Source organism: Mus caroli, chromosome 10, assembly GCF_900094665.2.
Source record: "Mus caroli chromosome 10, CAROLI_EIJ_v1.1, whole genome shotgun sequence".
In the NCBI taxonomy this organism is placed as follows: domain Eukaryota; kingdom Metazoa; phylum Chordata; class Mammalia; order Rodentia; family Muridae; genus Mus; species Mus caroli.
This window is the reverse complement of record NC_034579.1, coordinates 46,640,531-46,663,084: the sequence shown is the minus strand read 5'-3', so window position 1 is coordinate 46,663,084 and position 22,554 is coordinate 46,640,531. Positions and strand designations below refer to the sequence as shown.

General features: G+C 36.1%; 1 protein-coding gene across 3 annotated transcripts in view; it reads right to left on the bottom strand.

The window, feature by feature from the left end:
• Rfx6 (regulatory factor X6) overlaps positions 1-22,554 on the bottom strand; it is a 52,805-nt gene that overhangs the window by 17,762 nt on the left and 12,489 nt on the right. For 2 of the 3 annotated variants that reach the window (XM_021174814.1, XM_021174817.1), the window contains 5 exons: positions 19,038-19,115; positions 17,770-17,797; positions 3,895-4,002; positions 1,034-1,111; positions 830-943 (listed from right to left, as the gene is read on the bottom strand). In XM_021174814.1, coding sequence (XP_021030473.1) covers positions 830-943; positions 1,034-1,111; positions 3,895-4,002; positions 17,770-17,797; positions 19,038-19,115 — 406 coding nt within the window. The remainder of the gene's footprint in view (positions 1-829; positions 944-1,033; positions 1,112-3,894; positions 4,003-17,769; positions 17,798-19,037; positions 19,116-22,554) is intronic. The other variant, XM_021174816.1, reaches the window with a different exon arrangement.

The window sequence follows — 22,554 nt, the reverse complement described above, 5'->3', positions numbered from 1 at the left end:
AGTCCTTGTTCTCCCTTGCCATTCAACGTGAGCTTGAAGCAAAGACAAGAATAGCCTGCACTTAGCTTTGCAATCTCTGTTGCTCTGTGACTACTGAACAGGGGATGAAAGTGTGGTCCCTTGTTTCTCATTCTCCATCCAGCTTTCAGACATTTGCAAAGTTGCCTCTGAATGATGTAACTGGTGTGTCCTCTAGTTTCCTGAAAAGCTGAGAGGGCAGAAGCAACTAACTTGCCCAACAGGCTTGAACCTTGTCAACTCAGATGATGTTTTCAAAGGATAGTTTTTATTTTTCCATATGACAATTTGGCAGGTGAATGCAGGTACATTTATTTTGAAGTACCCAGATTGCTATTTCATTTTACCTTTCTGTTGGGACTTCATACTTCTCAACTGAGGAATATTCTCGCCTTGCCACTAAATGTTTGACTAGGACAACCTGGTCCTCTTTCCCAGGATCACTTCTTGTGACCATTCTAAAGAAATCTATGGCCTCTTATTAGGTTGAGTACAGAACTGAGTATTAATGAATTTAGAAATTTTAAAGGTGTTAATTCTATGAGGGTGTCTGATTCTTCTGTTCCCTGAGAAATTAGATGCCATATTATGTTAATCTGAATACACCTCAAAGAGATAACAAAAATTAATGAATTTTTTCATATATTGGTCACCATGTCTTATTTTAGACTATTCTTAGCTGTAAACAGAAATTGATCTGGTTTTCTTTACTATAAAGTTTTTTTAAAAATAATTTAAATAAGTTACAAGCACTAAGAGTGTTATTTAAGGATATAAATTCTTTATGCTTAAGACTCCCCAAAGGGCTTACCTTATAAAGAATTGAGTCACAAACACAGAAAATATCAATGATAACAGGATTTTCAAGCAGGGGAAGGAGATGGTCTGGCATTCCTTGCCAAAAGTGTAGTAAGAAATGCTGGATCTAGTTGTAGAGCAAAGAGCACATTGAACTTCTTAGGAACAGGATGTGAAGGTTTATGTAATGTCATAGAGAAGCATTCAGTCAACTCACCTCTTCAAAGTTTCCATTGATGGCATTGTCAAGTATGCACTGGCAGTGGGTTTTGTACATCATTATGAGAGTATCAACCTACGTTAAGGAAGAAAACGCTTGAGCAGAGTCTTCTAGTGTTTGTTATTTGTTCAATCAACACTTTCAAGCTCCTGTTATAGACCAGGCATTTTGTTCAACACAAAAGACCTAGTATGGATGTCAAATCATTGCCTCTTGCACCCCAGGGAAGGAAAAAGACAGGGAAAGTGGGGATCTGATACCGTATGACATGATACGATGCTCATGATACATAGTGATTGTAATAAGAGTATTTTAAAATCTAGTAGCAAGGGAACTATTGGCTAAAACAACATCTTAATTTTCTGCAAAAGAGAAAAATATGTTTTATTTGGAAAATGAATATAACATGTCAGCTTGCATCATTTTGATGTTTTTGTTTTGGAGATGGGGTTTTGCTATATAGCCCTGGCTAACCTGAAATTCACTATATTGACCAAGCTGGCCTCAGACTCATGGAGATCTGCCTGCTTCTTCCACCTAAGTGCTGGAATTAAAGGTGTCCTACCACATAGCTGGTCTAAAGTACATCAGCTCTTGGCTGCTAGGAGCAGTGTGGTGTAGTGGTTTCAGCTTTTGCCTCACCTTTTTTCACCTTATAAGTTCTAAATGAATTAATATATACAAAGTGATTAGCATATGTTAAAAAAAAAGTGGTGAGCGTTTGCTCTTTGAATCACAGCAGCAGCATCTACTGTGGTATAATCATTGCCTCCCCTAACAGTTTGCAATTTTCCCCCTTATTCTGCACACAGCACCTTGGTTTAGTTTGCCACTAGATAATGAGGGCAAATTATCAATCTCTTTCCTAGGAATTATGCTGACTACAGGATATCTCCAGCAGGCTGCTTTCATCAGAGTAGATGAAACTTTTTCTATACTGTTGTTGTTTTCTATGCTGTTACAGAATTTGAAGGGGACCAATAGGATCAGGGAAAGGAAAAAGTGCAGAGAACTTGGGAGTAAATAAGATCAAAGTAAGTTATATACATGTATTAAAAATTCAATAATGCAATTATTTTAGCCAATTTACATAAAGTAATAAAAATTACCTTTGAGCGCCAAAATCTACTAACATAAGTGTAAGCTCTAGTTTACAAGTTTGCTTTACATAATTTTATACAAATGTGCCATTTTATACACAGTTCATCAGAAACTTTAGATCTTATTATTAGTATCTCTTGTGATTATTTAATATTTACATGACTTATGACATTAAACTTGTAGTTGTAGTGTGCCTGTATTCTTCAGAAACACTATTCGATTTGATTTTCTGAGAATAGATACCATTTTAGAGAGTGCCAGAGAGAGGCAAGTCTCAGCTCAAGTGTGGACAGTAAACATGGAGGGGAGCTGACCACCACCTTGAGTGCCAACAGAGATGATTGACCAGCCACCAGTGGATTCTGGCAACTGTGAGAAGAGGGCTAGGTTGTCCTCAGATAAATAGGTGTCAGTCCCTAGACTCATATAAGAGTCCACTGGGTATGAACTTAGAAGCCAGGGCTCTAGTAATCACCTCTGATACCTGAGTGAGAAATGATTCACTACTGTGAAAGGTTAGAATTCCTTGGAGGTCAGCAGAGAAGCTGAAGTAAACCAATGGCACATGTTCCTCGCCTCTCTATTTTTCTTTGTCATTTTTCTCCCTCTCTGGCTCTCACTAGATAGATTTACACAGTAAACATCTTCATGACATGTATGTGTGCAAGCAACCTTCTCCACATAGGTGATCCAGTATCACTGTTCCTCCAAACAGTGAAATCTCACTGATTTCCACTGCTTTCCCCACAATCTGCTCCATGTTAGCATTTATTGGCAATTTCTCTAGTATGAAGTTACTATAGCTATGAAGAAACAGTATGTTAACCTTGAGTAGTGTGGTTGGAGGAAAGAATAGAGAGGATAGTATGATTTCAATCTGAGAATTTTCTTCACTACTTTCCCTATTCTTACCCAGTGAGGTCCATCTCTCATCCAAATGTGTCCTATAGTTACTCTGCATCTCTACTTACGTATCAATAGCTTAAAATTCAATTTTCTACTTTTATTCCCTCTTTCTACAAAGGTGCTAAAGTAATTCAGTTTTATTTACAACATTCCTGTGTTTGCACCTCAAAATATGAATCCTGTCAAAAACACTTTGTGAGTATAGTGAGCTCTACTTGAAGGAAACATATAAAGATTATTAAACTCTGATTCAACAATGGTATTCACTAATAAATTGTAGTGATTCTCCAACAAATGACTCTAGATGTGCAGAAATAGAAGATTTATTGTGAGAGATTATGAAAGAAGCATTGGAAATTAATATTTTGAAAACCCAATGAAAATGTTTCTCCCTTTTGTCATCTTGTGTAACACTTACATTTAATTAGTGTTCCTTCTCAGTGCTAGGAGCAGATTACTTACTAGAGAAATGCTTGGTGACTATTTTTTTGAAATAAAAACTGAATTAAAGCCAATCCAAAACATAAAGCTTACCGTTGAAAATCAGGATGCAATAGTCACACTCTAGTATTTTTCTACCTTCAAATTTGAATTTTAAATAAAAATAATCTTTAGCCCTTGGGATTTATTTTATCGCCTTCTGATTACCCACCATCATAGAGATGGTAAATAATTAATTGCAAAGTGTTTAATCGATATCAGTAAACATTTGTCTCTCCTATAAATCAATCAATTCTGTGTGATAATGCAGATTTCTGATTGCTTCCTGCAAGTGCCATAAGATTCCAAACAAAAGGAGATATGGAGTCAACATATCAGAAAATCAATAGAGAAGTGTCTTTAATTGATACCTTGTCCTTAGAAATGCATCCTTGGTACACAAGATGTTGAGCGCTGGGGAATTCTGGAAGAAGTGTTCCTGTTTTTGAGCTAAGTGAGTATTTACGAGTAAAACCACCCTGTAATTAAGAGAAGCACAAAAAGAAATGTCAAATCCCGGAGTTGGGGATTTACCTTAGTGATAGAGCACTTGCCAAGCAAGTGCAAGGCAGTTCTCAGATTTTTTTTTTAAAAAAAGACAAAATAAGAAATGTCAAATCCCAAATTTGATAATGAAACAAAAATGACCATTGAGAGTTTTGTTTTGAATATTTGTCATTTTTTGCAACTTTCAGAGTAAACTTAAATTCATAATTATTAATGGTGTATTTTGGAAAATCTACTTCTGGAATTGCTAAAAATTATTTTAGCTACAAAATCAAGGATTGCTGGATCCCAACTCTGCATAAACATAAACATAACAGTAACATAAACAAGATGGTGACAGTTTGATTCACTTGTTCAGTCTCAGGTGGGTTAGCTACTGCTAGGACTTTACTAGAATCTAAGTCATCTGATCTCCACACTATTCATCTGTACTTCGCCACATCAGAGTCCACCACACTGAATTTGGGTGTTTGTCATTCCTTTGCATTTCCAGAAGAATGCGGTGTTCAGCAGATTAGGAAAGAATGCAAGCACATATTTGTACGGTTATACAATGCTGCAGAGCTGGCACCTATAGGAAACCTGCACAGGAAGAGTGAGTGCTGTTTTTATTTTTTTACAATGGACCTGAAGCCTCCACAAATGTCCCACAGGACAGAACTGATTGCTACAGCTCCAGAAACAGACTTTAACAAACTTTTCAAGTACAGTAATCCTTAGGAGGAAGAAACAAAAAAATAGGAGTTCAAGGACAGCCTCATGTACACAGAGAGCCCTAGGCAACCTGCATTACCTGAGACACTGTCTCAGAAAACTAAAACTAAAACTAAAACTAAAACTAAAACTAAAACTAAAACTAAAACTAAAACTAAAACTAAAACTAAAACTAAAACTAAAACTAAAANAAAACTAAAACTAAAACTAAAACTAAAACTAAAACTAAAACTAAAACTAAAACTAAAACTAAAACTAAAACTAAAACTAAAACTAAAACTAAAAGAAAAAGATTTAAATAAATAGGGTTGTAATCAAAAGTGTGAATTAGAAATAAAGTTACAAATACGGTAAATGATAGGAAGGATGGAATTCTGTCCTTCTTTCTTAGCTTCCCACACTTCCGGGTTTCTCATGATTCCTTGTTGCTTCTCTAAGTCATATTGACTATGTTTACTAGACTAGCATACACAGGTGGGGTTTTCCCCCTGTCTAATCAGTTCCAGGCTCTGTATTTCCTTCTAGACTTTCATGGTAAAGCAGAAAAGAGACTGGAAAGACTTTTGAGTCTTTAAACACCAAATATTTTTAAAACCACTGGTTTTATAAGGAGAGATTCTGTGTAAGCATTTAAATCAACTTTATGTTAACATGAAAATCAAATACTCCTAATTGCTATAAAGTTTAGCCCTCACCTATATTATAAAGCATGATAGGTGTTAAATAAAAGTTTAAAACTAGTCAAAAACTATTACACAAATAATTCTCATATGCTGCAATAATTGCAAGTAGATCTCAATCCACTCCATTTAATTAGATTGCATCATTCAAGATCTGTTACAAGGATTTTCTGTGTTTTGGGTTTGCTATATATGAACACTTACAGTGAACCAGCAAAGATGGATACTGTAAGCCAAAAAGAAAAACAATGCTAATTTATGAAAATAAAGAATTCAGTTTTTAAGGAAAGGCCAAGTTATAGCCTCAGTGTAAACCCTGAGACATCAAAACTTCTAGAAAAAAAGAAAAAGAAAACAGAAGTGTTACTCAGGAGGCTCCTGGAGAGCCTGGCTGAGACTCCTAACAGCTGGGAATATAAAGGTGGTGGCCACCTCCTGTAGCCAGTGGACTTCCAGTGGAGGATGGGAGACATCATCCCACCCATACAACCTTAGACCCAAAAATTGTCTTGCCTACAAGATGCACAGAGATAAAGATGGAGCAGAGATTTCAGGAATGGCCAACATATCTCCTGAGAGGTCTCATCCAGCAGTGGTTGAAAACAGATGCAAAGACCCACACTCAAACATCAGTCAGTGCTTGGTGAGTCTTGTGGAAGAGTAGGGGATAGGACTTAACAAGCAGGGACACCACAAGAACTACTGAGTCAACTAACCTGGGCCCAGTGAGGGCTCACAGAGACTGAACCACCAACCAAAACCATGCCTGGGCTGGACCTAGGACCCCTACACATTTGTAGCAGGTGTGTAGCTTAGTCTTCACATACTTCTTCTAACAATTGTAGCTGAGGTTGTCTCTGACTCAGTTGCCTACCCTTGAATCAATCCCCTTTCCTTCGCTGGACTGCCTGGTTGGGTCTCAATTGAAGAGGATGCATCCTGATGTCCCAGGGTGAAGGTCTTAAGGTACCCAAGAGGGGTTTCCCTTCTCTGGGAAGAATGGGGGTGTAATGGGAGAGGGACTTGTGAGGGTGGAATTGGGAGGAGAGGACATGGGTGGGGTACAATCAGGAATGAAATTAAATAAATAAATAAATAAATAAATAAATAAATAAATAAATAAGTAAATAAAAGTATAGAAAAGGACTTTCTGAATAGGACTTCAATTATCCAGTTAAAATCAGAATTTAAATTGAATAAACAGATAGATAGATAGATAGATAGATAGATAGATAGATAGATAGATAGATAGATAGAGGTGTAGGAAAGGACTTTCTGAATAGGACTTCATTTGTCTAGGAGTTAAGATCAACATGGGACCTCATAAAGTGAAAAAGCTTCTATCCAGCTATGCAACTAATCAACCAAGCGAAGAGGAAGCTCATGGACTGGGAAAAAAGATCTCATACATCTGACTCAGGATTTATATTTAGAAACAGAGAGAGTTCAAAAAAGGAGAGTAAAAAATATTCACAACCCAACTAAAAACTAGACTATAGATTTGAACAGTGACCTTCATTCACTGTTGATGAGATTGCACACTGGTACATACAGTATAGAAATCAGTGCAGGAAATTCTCCAAAAGTTAAAAAATATATTTACTGTATAACTTAGCTATATCACTCGCTGCAGTATGCCCAAAGGACCTGACTTCCTACACTGCAGATATTTGCTCAGTCATGTTCACTGCTCCACTCACAATAGCTAAGGAAAATGTGGCACATAAGCACTGCAGAATACTATTCAGCTGTCAAGAAAACTTAAAATCATAAATGCTGCAGGTAAATAGGTGGAACAAAAAATATTATAACCTAGTTAACCTAGACCTACAAACACTCACATATTCTCTCTTGGGCATAGTCCCTAACTCTGAATCTTTAGATGTGAACATATAAATTAGAGTAACAGCAGAAACTTGGAAAGTAAAGAAGGACCAAGTTGGGGAATGTGGGTGAAGGTACTCTAGAGATAGGGCTAGCTGAGCACAAATGATATGAAAGGGAAAATGGAGAAATCAGGAGGGATCTCTTCAATAGGGAAGGTAATAAGAGGGAGGGGGAGAGAAAGGATAAATAGTACTAAGTGCATTTGGAAAAGCTATAGGAACAATTTTATGTTTACCTAAAATTATATAAAACATATATAATGTATGCATACATAAGCATACATAGATACATACATACATACATACATACATATATACATACATACATGCATATGCAGAATGAACTGTATACCATAGGCAAGTTACTTTGCAAGCTTACAGAGTACTGCAGGCTGAAATAAATGAGAGCCATAGAGTACCTGAAGCTGTATCAAAAAATAAAGAGCTAAGAAAAGGGGGGGTAAATACAAGGTAATTATAAAAGTCAATTGAACTTTATTTCCTGTTTTCACTTGAGTTAAAGTCTAATACATAAGAACAAACAATTATTAATATAAGCATTAATACTATACATTTTACTTTTTACCGCCACATTTCATTTTCTATATAATGTAATAACCAGTAGCTATTAGTTTATGTTTTGGGCCACAGACACACACACACACAGTGTAATTTTGTGACACCACTGAAAAGTACAGGGATGGAAATGTAAAGTAGTTGGTTTTATGTGTTACAGAGATTAAGCTGGTATAATTTTGGAGTGTTATGTCACTAGGATGTTAAATATGGCAAGAAAAGAGTCAGAGAGTATGCCTAAAAGGTTGTGAGAAGGAAATTTTACTGTAAACATTAGGGACAAAGGGGACATAGTGAAATGAAGTGAGAGTATAAGCTAGGATCTGGATCCCCACTCCTATACATAAGTGTCTATGGAATTCTCACATCAATATTGCTTTTCACATTTAAAAATATCTAGTTAAATACATAATGAATACATTTATCTTCGTGATTTCCCATAATGGAGTTCTATATAATAATACAAAATAAATGAAGTGGAACTTTATATTTAGTATTTGAAAAATCACAAACCTGAATACTAAATAAAAAAATTGTGAAACAAATTATTCCATTTTTATAGACAGTAAAACTGAACAAAAATTAAGCAGCAGATTTGGCACGGGATGGATTGTTAAGCCATAAAACTGAGACAGAAATATAGAAATGTGTCCTAGAGATTGCTAACCTTTTATTAGTAGGGAAGAAAGAAGACAAATGATGTATAAAAGATGTCTCTCTTTTAATCAGTTTGGTAGGACATGGTTGCATATCTCCGTGTATTAGGGTATTATAAATAGAAATTTCCCAGAAAAATTGCTTAGCATGCTAGAAAATATTAAGGAGCAAACTATATACTTTTATATTAACATTTTTAAAATTTCACAAAGGTAATATTTTTGTGTAATGGAAGGTAGCAATACAGATAGAAGATACCCAAGAAGCAACGCAGCCCAAGGAAAAACTTACAAAACCACATTTCGTTGGGCATATCATTAAGTATGTATAAAAATGACAGTGGTCAGAAATGACACTATCCTTTTCAGAGTGTGTCTCACAAAAATAGAATGGACTGGCTATCTTGTCATGTCCTCGTTGCTGTGATTGTGCTACAGGAGAAGCTAGGTTCTGTAGTACAGACTGGCCATGGAGGTCTGCTTTGTTTTTTCAGTTTTCCTCTTTGTTTTGGTTTGCTTTCTTCTTTCTCAACTGCTGACTTTAGTATTTGTAGGTAAACTATTAACCTTGTTTCTAAGCAAGAAGAAGAAGGATCCTACAGAAAAGAGACAAATGTGATTATAAGGTAACAGTCTGACTTGTGAGGAAGAGAAAGGATCTAAGTGGCCCAGTGTCACTACATGATGACAAAGGGGACATGAGAACAATCTGCAAATATTTGAAAAGCATGTCCCAAGGAGGGAGGGGTGAGATTAATCTCGATATGGCATCATTCATCTAACCATGAACAGTTAATATGAAGGAGAAACAAAATGGGTATGGGGGAATTTTTCTCATTGTATGAAAATAAGAGATTATCTCTAAGGAGTGATAATGACTTTGTAATTCTACATGTGTGTGACAAAATTTAACCCAAACCAAGAGTTAGAAAAAAGAAATCTACACTATTATCACCACCTGATCTTTTTGAAGAAGATGCCAAAAAGTACTCATTGGAGAAAGGCCAAAGCCTTTGTCAAATGGTACTAAGAAAACTGATTATCTTCATATTGAAGAATGAAACAAGATCCTTACCATTCACTCTGAACTACATCACCTACAAACAAATCACAGAAATTAATGTAAGACCTGAAACTCTAAGACTGCTCAAGAAAAAAAAAAAGCCAGGAAAACCCTTGGGAGATAATGAGGAAGGTTTTAAGTAGGGATCTGGTTGCTCGGGGAATAAGGCCAACAATTAATGAATGGGATTTTATGAAATTAAAAAAAAAAAAGAAGGGTGGGTACAGTAATGGAAGCAGTTAGCTGAGTAAAGAGACAGATGGACAGTCCGTACAGTGAGTGAAATCTTTTCTGAAAGAAAAACACATCTACAAGGAACTTTGAAAACTAAACAAAAACAAAACAAAACACAAACAAAACAACCCCCCAAAAATAGAACAAAACAAAATAAACAAACAACAACAACAAAACAATCAAGATATAGAATAAGAGACTGAAAGAATTTTGAAAAGAAGAAGAGCTGCAAAGATGACTCAGTGGATAAAGGGGCTTGTTCTGCAGATGTGGGGGCCTGAATTTGAACTGCCCTAACTCACATAGTCTCAGAGAGGTTCCATGTATCTGTTAACTTGACCCTCCTAAGGCAAGAAGAGAAGTGGAGAAATGCAAATCCCATGGACTTCTCTTGCCAGCTGCCAGGTTTATGTAGTACCAAAGTGGAAAGTGATAAATGACAACCCCTGTTTTTCTCTGACTTTCATAAATACACCGACATGAGTGGGCCTGTATTCACACACACACACAATTGCATGCATGCACACAGACCCAATAATATCCTACTTTGAGGATCCCATTTTACCTGATCATAATTATTTGCCTCAAGAAAACAAATGACAATATGCTCATGAGGGTGTAGGGAAGGCAAACTTTATTCACTGTTAATGAGAGTGCAAACTGGATAGAACCTATGTAAACCAATATGGAAGTTTCTCTCAACATAGATCAGAAGGCTCAGTAATACCACTCCTGAACATACATGCCCAGAGGATTCTCTATCTTATGACAAAGCAATGTGCACATCCATGCTACTCTAGTTATAGTAGCAAGAAAATGGAATCAGTGTAGATGTACATAAAATAGAATGGCTAATAAGAGAGCTATTCTTAAAATTTCATCCAGTTGTGTGTAAAGAAAAATGAAATTTGCAGGAAAATTTTAGGAATTTAAAAATATATTAACTTAAGTAACCTGAACTAGAAACACAAATATCATATGTTCTCTCTCATGAGACAATGCTATCTAATAATCTACATAAATGTGTATTTATGTATAAAAGCCAGGAAACAGAAAAGGACTCACTAAAGTTCTTCGAGAGATGCATAGTCTTTTGGGAAAGCAGCAAAGGGGAGTAAGCATGTGGGATATGAAAGTCATAGCAGGAATACTGGGAGTAGAAAGATTTATATGAGAAGAGAGAGGATGAGTAAGTTCAAGGATGGGGTCAACCAAAACTAAGAATATATTTTAAAATTATAAGGAAACCTGCAACTTTATAAGTTAAACAAAACTAACATTTTAAAAAGAATTTGAACAGAGGTATTTTGCCTGGATAGATAAAGCTATTCCCCAAAACCATAATATTATTAAATTAACATCCAATTGTCTGAAGTGGGCTACCTCTTTATAAGCTGTTCATCAGAAAGGGCCCTAATACTTGAAAGTAATAGCGTTTATCACTAACATTGATTGGCAATTAATCATTAAATGGTAAGACCCTATTGCTTAAGGTACCACAGACTTAACTTGCAGGAGATAGAGAATTAATCAAACTGACACTGAACTGGAAGCTTCCTTCCTTCTGACTAGCTTTTATAGTACCAGTGGGTACTGGGAAGGCTACAAATTATCCTTAACAGTCTTACTCCTCTCAGGAGACCTATATCAGGCTTCTGTCAGCAAGCACTTGTTGGCATCCACAATAGTGTCTGGGTTTGGTAAGTGTATATGGGATGGATCCCCAGGTGGGACACTCACTGGATGGCCTTTCCTTCAGTTTCTGGTCAAAACTTTGTCTCTGTATCTGTATCCCATGGTTATTTTTATTCCCCTTCTAAGAATGACCAAAGTATCTACACTATGGTGTTCCTTCTTCTTGAGCTTCATGTGGTCTGTGAAATGTATCAGGATCAGATAAATCACCTTAACAGTTCCATACCCCTAAAGAAATAGAAGCAGTCATTAATGGTCTCCCAACCAAAAAAAAAAAAAAAAAAAAAAGCCCAGGACCAGATGGGTTTAGTACAGAGTTCTATCAGATCTTCAAAGAAGACCTTATACCAATACTCTTCAAATTATTCCACTAATAGAAACAGAAGGAAAACTACATAATTCACTCTATGAAGCCACAATTACTCTGATACTTAAACCACACAAAGACCCAACAAAGAAAGAGAACTTCAAACCAATTTCCCTTATGAATATAGGCGTAAAAATGCTCAATAAAATTCTTGCAAACTGAATCCAAGAACACATCAAACTGATCAGCCATCATGATCAAGTAGGCTTCATCCTATGGATGAATATAAGGAAATTCATCAATGTAATCCACTTTATAAACAAACTCGAAGCAAAAGAAAACATGATCATTTCATTAGATACTGAGAAAGCACTTGACAAAATCCAAGACCCCTTCATGATATAAGTCTTGGAAAGATCAGGAATTCAAGGCCCATACCTAAACATAGTAAAAGCAATATACAGCAAACCAATAGCCAACATCAAACTAAAGGGTGAGAAAGTTGAAGCAATTCCACTAAAATCAGGGACTAGACAAGGCTGCTCACTTTCTCCCTACCTATTCAATATAGTACTTGAAGTCCTAGCCAGAGTAATTAGACAACAAAAGGAGGTCAAGGGAATACAAATTGGAAATGAAGAAGTCAAAATATCACTATTTGCAGATGACATGATAGTATACTTAAGTGACCCTAAAAATTCCATCAGAGAATTCCTAAACCTGATAAACAGCTTCCATGAAGTAGCTGGATATAAAATTAACTCAAACAACTCAGTGGCCTTTTTCTACTCAAAGAATAGAAAGGCTATTATGGTAAGAAAGAAATTATGGTAACAATACCCTTCACAATAGTCACAAATAATATAAAATACCTTGGTGTGACTCTAACTAAGGAAGTGAATGATCTATATGATAAGATCTTCAAGTCTCTGAAGAAAGAAATCAAAGATCTCAGAAGATGGAAAGATTTCCCATACTCACCCTGTTATAGCTGTCTCATATGAGGCTATGGCAGTGCCTAGCAAATACAGAAGTAGATGCTCACAGTCATCTATAAGGTGGAACACGGGGCCCCCAATGGAGAAGCTAGATAAAGCATCCAAGGAGCTGAAGAAGTCTGCAACCCTATAGGTGGGACAACAATATGAACTAACCAGTACCCCCCAGAGCTCATATCTCTAGCTGCATATATAGCAGAAGATTGCCTAGTCGGCCATCACTGGGAAAAGAGGCCCCTTGGTATTGCAAACTTTATATGCCCCAATACAGGGGAATGCCAGGGCCAAGAAGCAGGAGTGGGTGTGTAGGGGAGCAGGGCGGAGTGAGGGTATAGGGAACTTTCAGGATAACATTTGAAATGTATATAAAGAAAATATCTAATAATAAATAAATAAATAAAAAGATCTCCCATACTCATGAATTGGTAGGATTAATATAGTCAAAATGGCCATCTTGCCTTAAACAATCTACAGATTCAATGCAATCCCCATCAAAATTCCAAATCAATTCTTTATAGAGTTAGGAAGAGCAATTTCCAAATTCATCTGGAATAACAAAAACTCAGGATGGTGAAAACTATTCCCAACAACCTCTGGTGGAATCGCCATCCCTAACCTCAAGCTGTACTACATGATAAGGACTGCATAGTATTGGTACAGTGACAGGCAAGTAGATCAGTGGAAAAGAACTGAAGACCCAGAAATGAACCCACACACCTATGGTCACTTGATCTTTGACAAAGGAACTACATTTCAAATGTATCACATTTTTTACACATCATGGAACAGTGCTGCTCAGTAGAACTTCTATGATGTTAATGTTCTGAATTTATTCTGTCTAAAACATTAACCATTCATTGCATTTAATTTACAATCAATTGAAATATAGCTTGTGTGACTAAAATTTTTAATTTTTAGTCTTGTTTAATGGCTTTCTGTGATTAGTAGCTACCATACCCCAGAATATACTTATAAAAACTATCTCTGTTTAGACAAGTCATAAGTCCTAGATGAAAATACAGTACTTTTATTCTGCTAAATGGACATAGTATTAAAGTAACTCCTAATGAGTAGTTGCTATACACATAGATTAGGGTATCTCTCATTATTTATCAGAAAGCTTCATTTGTGCTAGAAAGTTGTTAGTATAGAGATCTACAACTGGCCAATGTGCATAGCATAAGAAACATGGAGTACTCAGCTTTCATTGGGACATCTATATCACACCCCTTTTCTTCCAGACATAAAGATCATCATGCTAAAAGATGTGGAAAGATGGCAAGTGACAGAGGTCATACACATCTATAGGAAAACAGTATTTGCTAGAAGTGATAGTCCTATTGCACAAATGAACTCACAGCTGCTGTGACTGCATGCACATGATCTGCACAAGATCAAGGCAGCCAAAATCCCAGTATGTGATGGAGAGGAACCCATGAAGCCCCACCCTAGCTCAGAAACTATTTGTAATTGGTGGTATCTGGGGGAATAAGAATCAGTTTCTGATGGGATGACTCCTGTGAAAACCTACCTAAGTTTTACTTGAAGAGGGAAATGTGGGGTAGATTTAATCCAAAAACAATCTATGCATGTGTGAGGTTCTCAAACAGCAAAAGAAGAAAAAGCAAGTAAACAAGGAGAACTGCAGCAACCAAAACTATAGGTTTGAGATGAAATAAACTACAAAACTACTATCATCCTGTCTTTCTCTCAAGCACACACAATGTATAAGAGATCAATATATTAAGATTATTATCAAACATATTAGTAGAAAAGCAAAACAACAATAATAACAAAAGTAACTTTGCTTTTCTCTTGAGAAAGCATCAAGGCAGGCTTTGTGCAGACAGGTATAACTCACGCTACCTTTTGCTTTGATAACCAACTTCCTCTAGCAAGGACTTGAAGCAAGACTTTGAGAAATATCTTCATTCCTCTTTATTGTAGTCAACCCTAACCACACACTCAATCTTTTTTTTTTTTTTTAAGATTTATTTATTATATGTAAGTACACTGTNGCTGTCTTCAGACACTCCAGAAGAGGGCGCCAGATCTCGTTACGGATGGTTGTGAGCCACCATGTGGTTGCTGGGATTTGAACTCCGGACCTTCGGAAGAGCAGGTCTTCCTGCTCTTACCCACTGAGCCATCTCACCAGCCCACACTCAATCTTTATACTAGGGAATTTTCTCAGCTACTGAATCTCTACTGCATTTTTTTTCTGTCTAAAGTTGAGTCCTTATTAGATACTCATAATATTTTGGTATCCATTAGATATATCCTTTTATGGAGTCTTCTGGTTTATACTTCTCTTAACTATTATTTTCTATATATTCTCTATAAAATCTATAGCTATTTTGATTGCTTTCAAAAATTAATTACAATAAAGATGTCTATTAGAATATAATATATACATATACATTAAATTAGAAAGAATTGGCATATTTATAACATCTAGTGGAACTAACCAGTAGTATCTCTTATAATTTTAATTTTGATATACTGTGCTTTTTAAAAATTATGACTGTTCTTCAATATTTCTGCAGACTCCTGTCATCCAAATTCTATAATTTCCTAACCATGTTTTCTAAGACTGTTTCCACATGTCTCAACAGAAGATCCAAGAGAAATGAAGTATTAACAAAAATTATTTGGATTTTCCTTCTTCTCCCAGAAAGATATGTAAGTAATATGTGTCTTTCAAAAGAGTCCTGCATATGGTGGGCACCTGGGGACTGCATTCCCAAAACTGGGAATACTGCTTTAGAACAACTGATCTTCCTAAAGCTCCTGCAACCCATTTCTTCCCATGCTGCTTCACAGCTGGTGACCTGACAGAGGAACAGCACCCATCAGAAGCTCCTTCCACTTGCTGTCATAGGGTTTGCAACATCCACCTGAATTTGCCTTCCCACTTTTCAGTTTGAAGGGAAGAGATATACCTTCATTCTCATGTTATGTCAGGATGGTGAGTATATGGGATTTCATTATTTATTATACATGACTTTGCAAATATTTAAACACTTCAGAATGTATAAGCAAACAGAAGCTGGACACAACAGAAGCCAAATAACAATTAGAATAAAAAAGTAAAGATGAAGAAGTTAATAAGCACAGTGGTTAATAAACTTCAATTGTCATAAATTTTTAATTCATAAACACATGTTTTAAATTCCACACATATATCTCCATACTACTTTGTCCTCTAGAACTTGTAGTAATATAAATATGTAAATTAGTTGCCTTGACTAATTACAAAGCAGAAACCCACTTGATGTTTATGCCCATGCCTCACTCAGCCTTGGTTGCTTTGGCTAAAAATCAACAGGATTGACAGCTACTCAATCTATCTCAGAATTATTAATATTAAAATAACCTAAAGATTTGCACTGATTATTTTTGTCCTTTCAAACAGGAATTGTCAATCACCTTAAGCACAAAAATAATTTTAAATTTTCAACTTTATTGTGCAAATATCATTTAAAAGTCACTTTAGGCAAATGGGGGTTCCACTCAGTGGTAGAAACTGCCTAATACATGCAAACCCGCTATTTCAGCCTTCTGCCTGCAACATGTTACTTAGTTATGAGCTTTTGGAAACCTCTTTCAGGGTTAGTCATCATCACAAAAAGGCATTACCATCGTTGCAGGTGCTTACACATATCACATGCCAAGGAGAGTTTATTAAATTTTTTATTAGCTAAATGTGAATTAGTAATGTAGTCACCTAAGGAGGAACAAGTAGATCTCAGACATGTTTTCCTTTTACTCTGTGACCTAAAATGTACAGCACACAGGGCAGATCAGGGGATGCAGCAAAGCTCAGTGGTCATATCATTGGATTGGAAGAACACCTGGGTGAAATCACTGACAACCCCTATTGACCTAATCTTAAATGAACCAACGTGTATTTCTATGTCAATATTTTTGCAGTTTCATGATTGTTTATTTAATAAAAGCTATTATTTCATTGATTAAGAAAGCAATCTGGATTTTATTGTGTAATTAACCATTAACTGTTTTAAAATTACTGGAAAGAAACTAGTCATTTCAGAGGGTTGGGGTCTTTTATTATTTTATAAGATAATATGCTTGCATTATTTCATCAAATAAATGGAGTTACACTTTACCTTGAGTTGTGATTTACCACACAACACATTACCATGTGCCTAGAATTCTATGGCACCTTGTTTTAATGATTAGTTAAGCCAAAGATAATGAAGGTCTTATCACGTGCCTAATTAGCCATGCAGTCCCTAATGGTAGTCTAACTCACTTAGATAAAATCAGTTTGCTGATCTGTTCTTTAAGGAGAGGTTGGAGAGGTAGCCAAGGGAAAAAGATTTCATATAGTGTGTGTGTGAGTTGTGTGCATGTGCAAGTGCATGTGTGTGGCTGCATGCATGCATGTGCATGAGTGCCTGTATGTATGTGTGTACATGTATGTGTGCAAGCATGTATTTGTGCTTGTGCAAGTGTGTGTATATGAACATATGCCTGTGTGTGTGTGAGTGTGTGTGTTTATACAGAGTAGCAGAACAAACAGCAGGGCAGTACAGCATTGGGGCTTCCTGACAACTATGAAAGCTTTTTCCTGAATCAGTATAGTTCAGTTAACAATTTGTTTCTGCATCCTCTACTTAAGCTTTTCTAGTCACTGAAGTACAAATTCTTAGGTCAGTTGTACCCTACTTTTCAATTTCTAAGTATATAGTATTAAACCACTGAAAATTATCCCTCCCAAGCAAACTGGGAGCTGTTGAGCATGTCCATGCAAAGAGTCTCACTCAAAGAATGACTTAACTGCATTTGGAGTTCTTGTTTTAAATTGGCTCCCAATAAATAACATTTACTTTTATTCTTAAGTAACAAAACTTTCTGACTTTCTAAGACACATAGCCGATGCGAAACAGATAAAAAGTCTTCTTACCTCATTCTTCAGTTTGCTCCCCGAAAACCTTAAAAACCATAAACTTTCCATTAGTTTGAAAGAAATTATCATTACAGCAAGATAACACAGAGTACATTAAAAGTAACCTGTTTTATAACACCATCACTGCTCAAATGTCCATAAAATGATTTGGGGGAAGAAATTAAAATAGAAGATATCTTAGGAAGTTGGGTAAAATTTGATATAAGCAAAAACACTTTATACTAAAGTTTTGTATGTGTCTTAGCCTGAATTTACATTTTATTGTGGTTATTCACCACTAACCTACTACTGTAATACCCAAATTAATCGTAGCATAACTCAAGTGACTAATTTTTCCCCTAAGATATTTTACTGTTAAAATTAGTTCTTTTTCTCTAAGTCATAAGCAATTCTCCATAACCGTGCCATGAGGAAATCTCAGGTGAAGTTTTAATTAGTCTGCTCTAACATTTTTCTAAAAGTTGTGTACCCAACTGGTCTTGTTGATTATAACCTAACATATTAATATCCTGCTCCTGATAGTTCCTGACAGCTTAAACAATGTGCTCTTTATAATAACATGGATTTTTGTCACAGAGACTCAAATGGACAATCATATCATACTGTCTTAATAAGCAATATGGTACTCAAAGATTATGTTGAGCAATTACTATAATAACCTTTTTGTGTTGCTAAGGTATTATTCAAATATACAGATTTTTAAAACAAGTCTTTTTTTAAAAAAATCACATTTTTAACTTTGTTTTTATTGAATCCAGCCTGGAAAATAGATGCAGCCTTATGAGTAAATGAAAATATTTAAAAGATTTCTTTATTTTTATGTTAAGTGTATGGATATTTATGGCTGCATGTATGTCTGTCTATCGTGGAGGCCTAGAAGACTGCGTTGGATCCTCTGGAACTGGAGTTTTAGATGGTTGTTAGTTAGAGGATATGAGTCTTTTGCAAAAACAAGTGCTCTTAACCCCTGAGCCATCTTCCCCAGCCCCTGAATAAATGTAAACTTAAAGACAATTCTCCTTCCTTGGATTCTCCTGCTAATCTCCTGGGGGACACTTGGCTAATCATTACTTTCTCATTAGCCATTAAAATTATATAATTTATCAATTAATCTAGACTATATCGTGGCAATGTTCATACTATACTAACATTCCATTTGATAATTAGAAGAAAACATTTTCATAGTAAGCAAAATCACAAAGCAATTCATTGAATAGATATCACATATACTTAAAGACATGAAGAAATATAAGTTATTACTTTACCTTGTCAAGCCCTTTCCAGAATAAACAGAGTGGTAATATGCACTGCTTTCTTTGATGCCAATCCCATAGTAATGATACCTACATTAAGATAAGAACCATTTCTGCATTAATGAAAGAGAAATGAAACTTAGGAATAACTGCACTAACCTAGTAAAACCTGCTGTCCACATGAAAACATCTGTATGAAGGACCACCGCCCATCTTCCTGCCATGCTTTCCAATCCATGTGCATCTAAGGTCAGGAAGTAGATAAAACTAAAAGATGAGAACATTTTCATTGGTCTCCACACTAACTATATTTTAAAATGTCACTTTTTGGAATTACCATATAAGTTTAAAGTGGATAGAGCAACAACAGATATCCACTTCAAGCCATTCTTAATGACATTAGCAATTAAAGAAAAACCTGGTTACAGTTGTTTTATACTTAAACATTTCCATGACCTAGAAAAGATATACTTCTAGAAGGTTTAGGCAACATGTCAAAATTCTTAAAAATATAAATCAAACAAACGAACTGATACATAGGCTATTCCTGTGCTATTACATTTATTTTTAACAATTTTTATTAGATATTTTCCTCATTTACATTTCAAATGCTATTCTGAAAGTCCCCTATACATTCCCCCACCCTGCTCCCCACCCACTCTCGCTTCCTGGCCCTGGCATTCCCCTATACAGGGGCATATAATCTTTGCAAGACCAAGGGCCTCTGCTCTCAATGATGGCCGACTAGGACATCTTCTGCTACATGTGCAGCTAGAGACACGAGCTCAGGGGGTACTGGCTAGTTCATATTGTTGTTTCTCCTATAGGGTTACAGACCCCTTCAGCTCCTTGGGTACTTTCTCTAGTTCGTCCGTTGGGGGCCCTGTGTTCCATCCAATAGATGACCGTGAGCATCCACTTCTGTATTTGCCAGGCACTGGCATAGCCTCATAAGAGACAGCTATATCAGGGTCCTGTCAGCAAAATCTTGCTGGCATATGCAATAGTGTCTGTGTTTGCATTTATAATGCACACCTATAATGATCTAGCAAACAGACTTTGGGATTCTTAGACTCATGGAAGTCCAGGTGAGAGCATGGTAGTAGGGAAAACCCACCATTACAGCACTTATCATTTTTTGGTCTGTTTATTGTGAGGGATAGGTACTGCACATCCCAGATCCTTCCACCACTCTCAAGTTTCCTAATGCCACTCTTCAGTTAAGGGTCATATGCGCAGGTAGGGTAAGGTGTGGATGATTGGTAGGGTGAGGTGGCCTCGTATGGATGATTGGGAGCAGCTCCCCAGAGCTCAAGGGAAAAAGCCTCTCAGATGAGGAATGTCAAGGTTCTAGGGCGAGAGGGGAAAGATGTAGTCTTTAGATCAAGGAATTCACTCAGGATATTGATTGCCTGATGACAGAGAGATCAGAGCCTTCAAACACAAGGACTGTGGCAGCAAAGCTGTTTCTCTTGACTCAATGTCACTTGAGTTAGACAGTGGTTTTAAAACTAACACACACACACACACACACACACATACAACACACACACACACAAATAATGTTATATTTTTAAAACAGGTATGAAGAATGATACATTGTAAGTCTGAAAAGACTGAGAAGATTTAAGCTATAAGTTTTGGTAGAAGGAAAACAGTAGCCTACTGACCTGAACAGAAGGCTGTCATAACTACTCTATTTTTATAGATGATAAAAGCTATACTATATGATATGAGACAAGAGAATCTCTAAGGTGTATTGAAGCAAGAATGAAGAAGGGAAAGTAGGAAGTGTATGAAAGCTCAAAACTATTGAACTGACTTTACATGTCTATGGAAAAAGAAAGAAGCTTAACTAATGAAGACCCAATTGAAGGAAATGAAGTAATAGAAATAATTAAACAGTAGATAATAAATAATAAACAGTATCAGCAGTACTTAAACTATGGGTAAACTAGCAGATTTATATGAATTTGGTCAGATATAGTAGTAGAATTCAGATTATGAACTTGGGAGTTTGAAATATTTCCTTTTTAGAACTTTAGAACTAAGGTACTATTATAATGTCATTGCATTAGAAGAAATAAAGTAGTGGTGTCCAAAGTTGAGAGAATCTTTTTAAATGGAAAAATATTATAACTTCATGTTCCTTTGCTCTTCAGACTGTAGTTTAAACTACACGTTAGCTACTTGATAAAACAGTACATGCTAAGTGTTGTTTCAAACATTGATAAACTTCTATCTTTTAGTTTCTCATCTCTAACCATTTTTCAACTTTTAATAAAATACTTCTATCCCATGGTGAAGTGGTTTGACATGCAATCTTTAAACAACTATACTGCCTTCAAAGGTAACAGGCAACCAGGTAAGTCCAAGATATAGCCATGAGTTAAAAAACTTCAAAGCAAGTCTATTATGTCTGGACACTGGGACAGTTGTCAGAATAATAATGAATGCAATAGACAAGAAAAATAAGACTAGCTGTTTATCCCAGTGGCCTCCTGAGCTAGATGCCTGCTGGTCTTGCTGTAGTAATCACACTGAGCAGCACTGAGGAAAGTATATTTCCAGATTTTAAAATTACCTGATAGTTGCATTAATTGCAGTTAGCTATAGTTGCATTAGTTATTTCAAATTGCAGCATCCTCCAAGACCTTGGCTACTGTGGATTTGTAATTTGTTTCCTATTTATGATATTAAGATTGTTTTCATATATATTTACTAGTAACTAGTTTTAGAACATGATTTCATTATTATTGGTGTTTATTTACCAATGCAACCATTAAAGCATGAAAGTTTAAAACCTGGAATTCAAAGTCAAGGTCTTGTGCACTTTATTCACTAGTCAAATGTAACTGACATATCAACCAAACACCAGGATTCTGACTTGGCCAGTTGCTTTCACCTCTACAATGCAGTCTCATGAACATGCCTGGCAATAGGGTATTAGTGAAAGAGAGAGTCTTCTTCAAATGTTATCTGTGTGCTAGATTGTGAGGATTCAGAGTCAGACAGGGGAGGGTCTCAGACCTTGGGGAGTTAACAGTCTAAAAGCAGAAAAGCATGCAAAGGAACTGCTTTGTCTGGCCTCAGTAGGAGAGGAAGTGCCTAATCCTGTAGAGATTTGATGCCCCAGAGAAGGGGATTGGGGGTGAGATTGGAGTGGGTGGGTGAGGGAGTAAGTAGATGAGGGGTGTGGGTGGGTGGGTGGAGGAGCACCCTCTCATAGGCAAAGAGGAAGAGGGATGGGGTGAAGAACCCTTGGAGGAGGGACCCAGAAGGGGGTAACATTTGGAATGTAAATAAATAAAACAATTTTAAAAAGGAAGAAATGCAATTCTGAATTAACACATGCTACACCAGTTGAAGACAATGATAGCAAATGATAATAATAGTTGCTATTTATTGAGTTCCTACTACTATAAAAACCTTTGTACATACATGATTTCAAATACCCACTGTCTGTAGGTAATATATTATCTCAACTTTATAACAAAGCTTGAAAAAAATCTGTGATTTATCTTTCCTT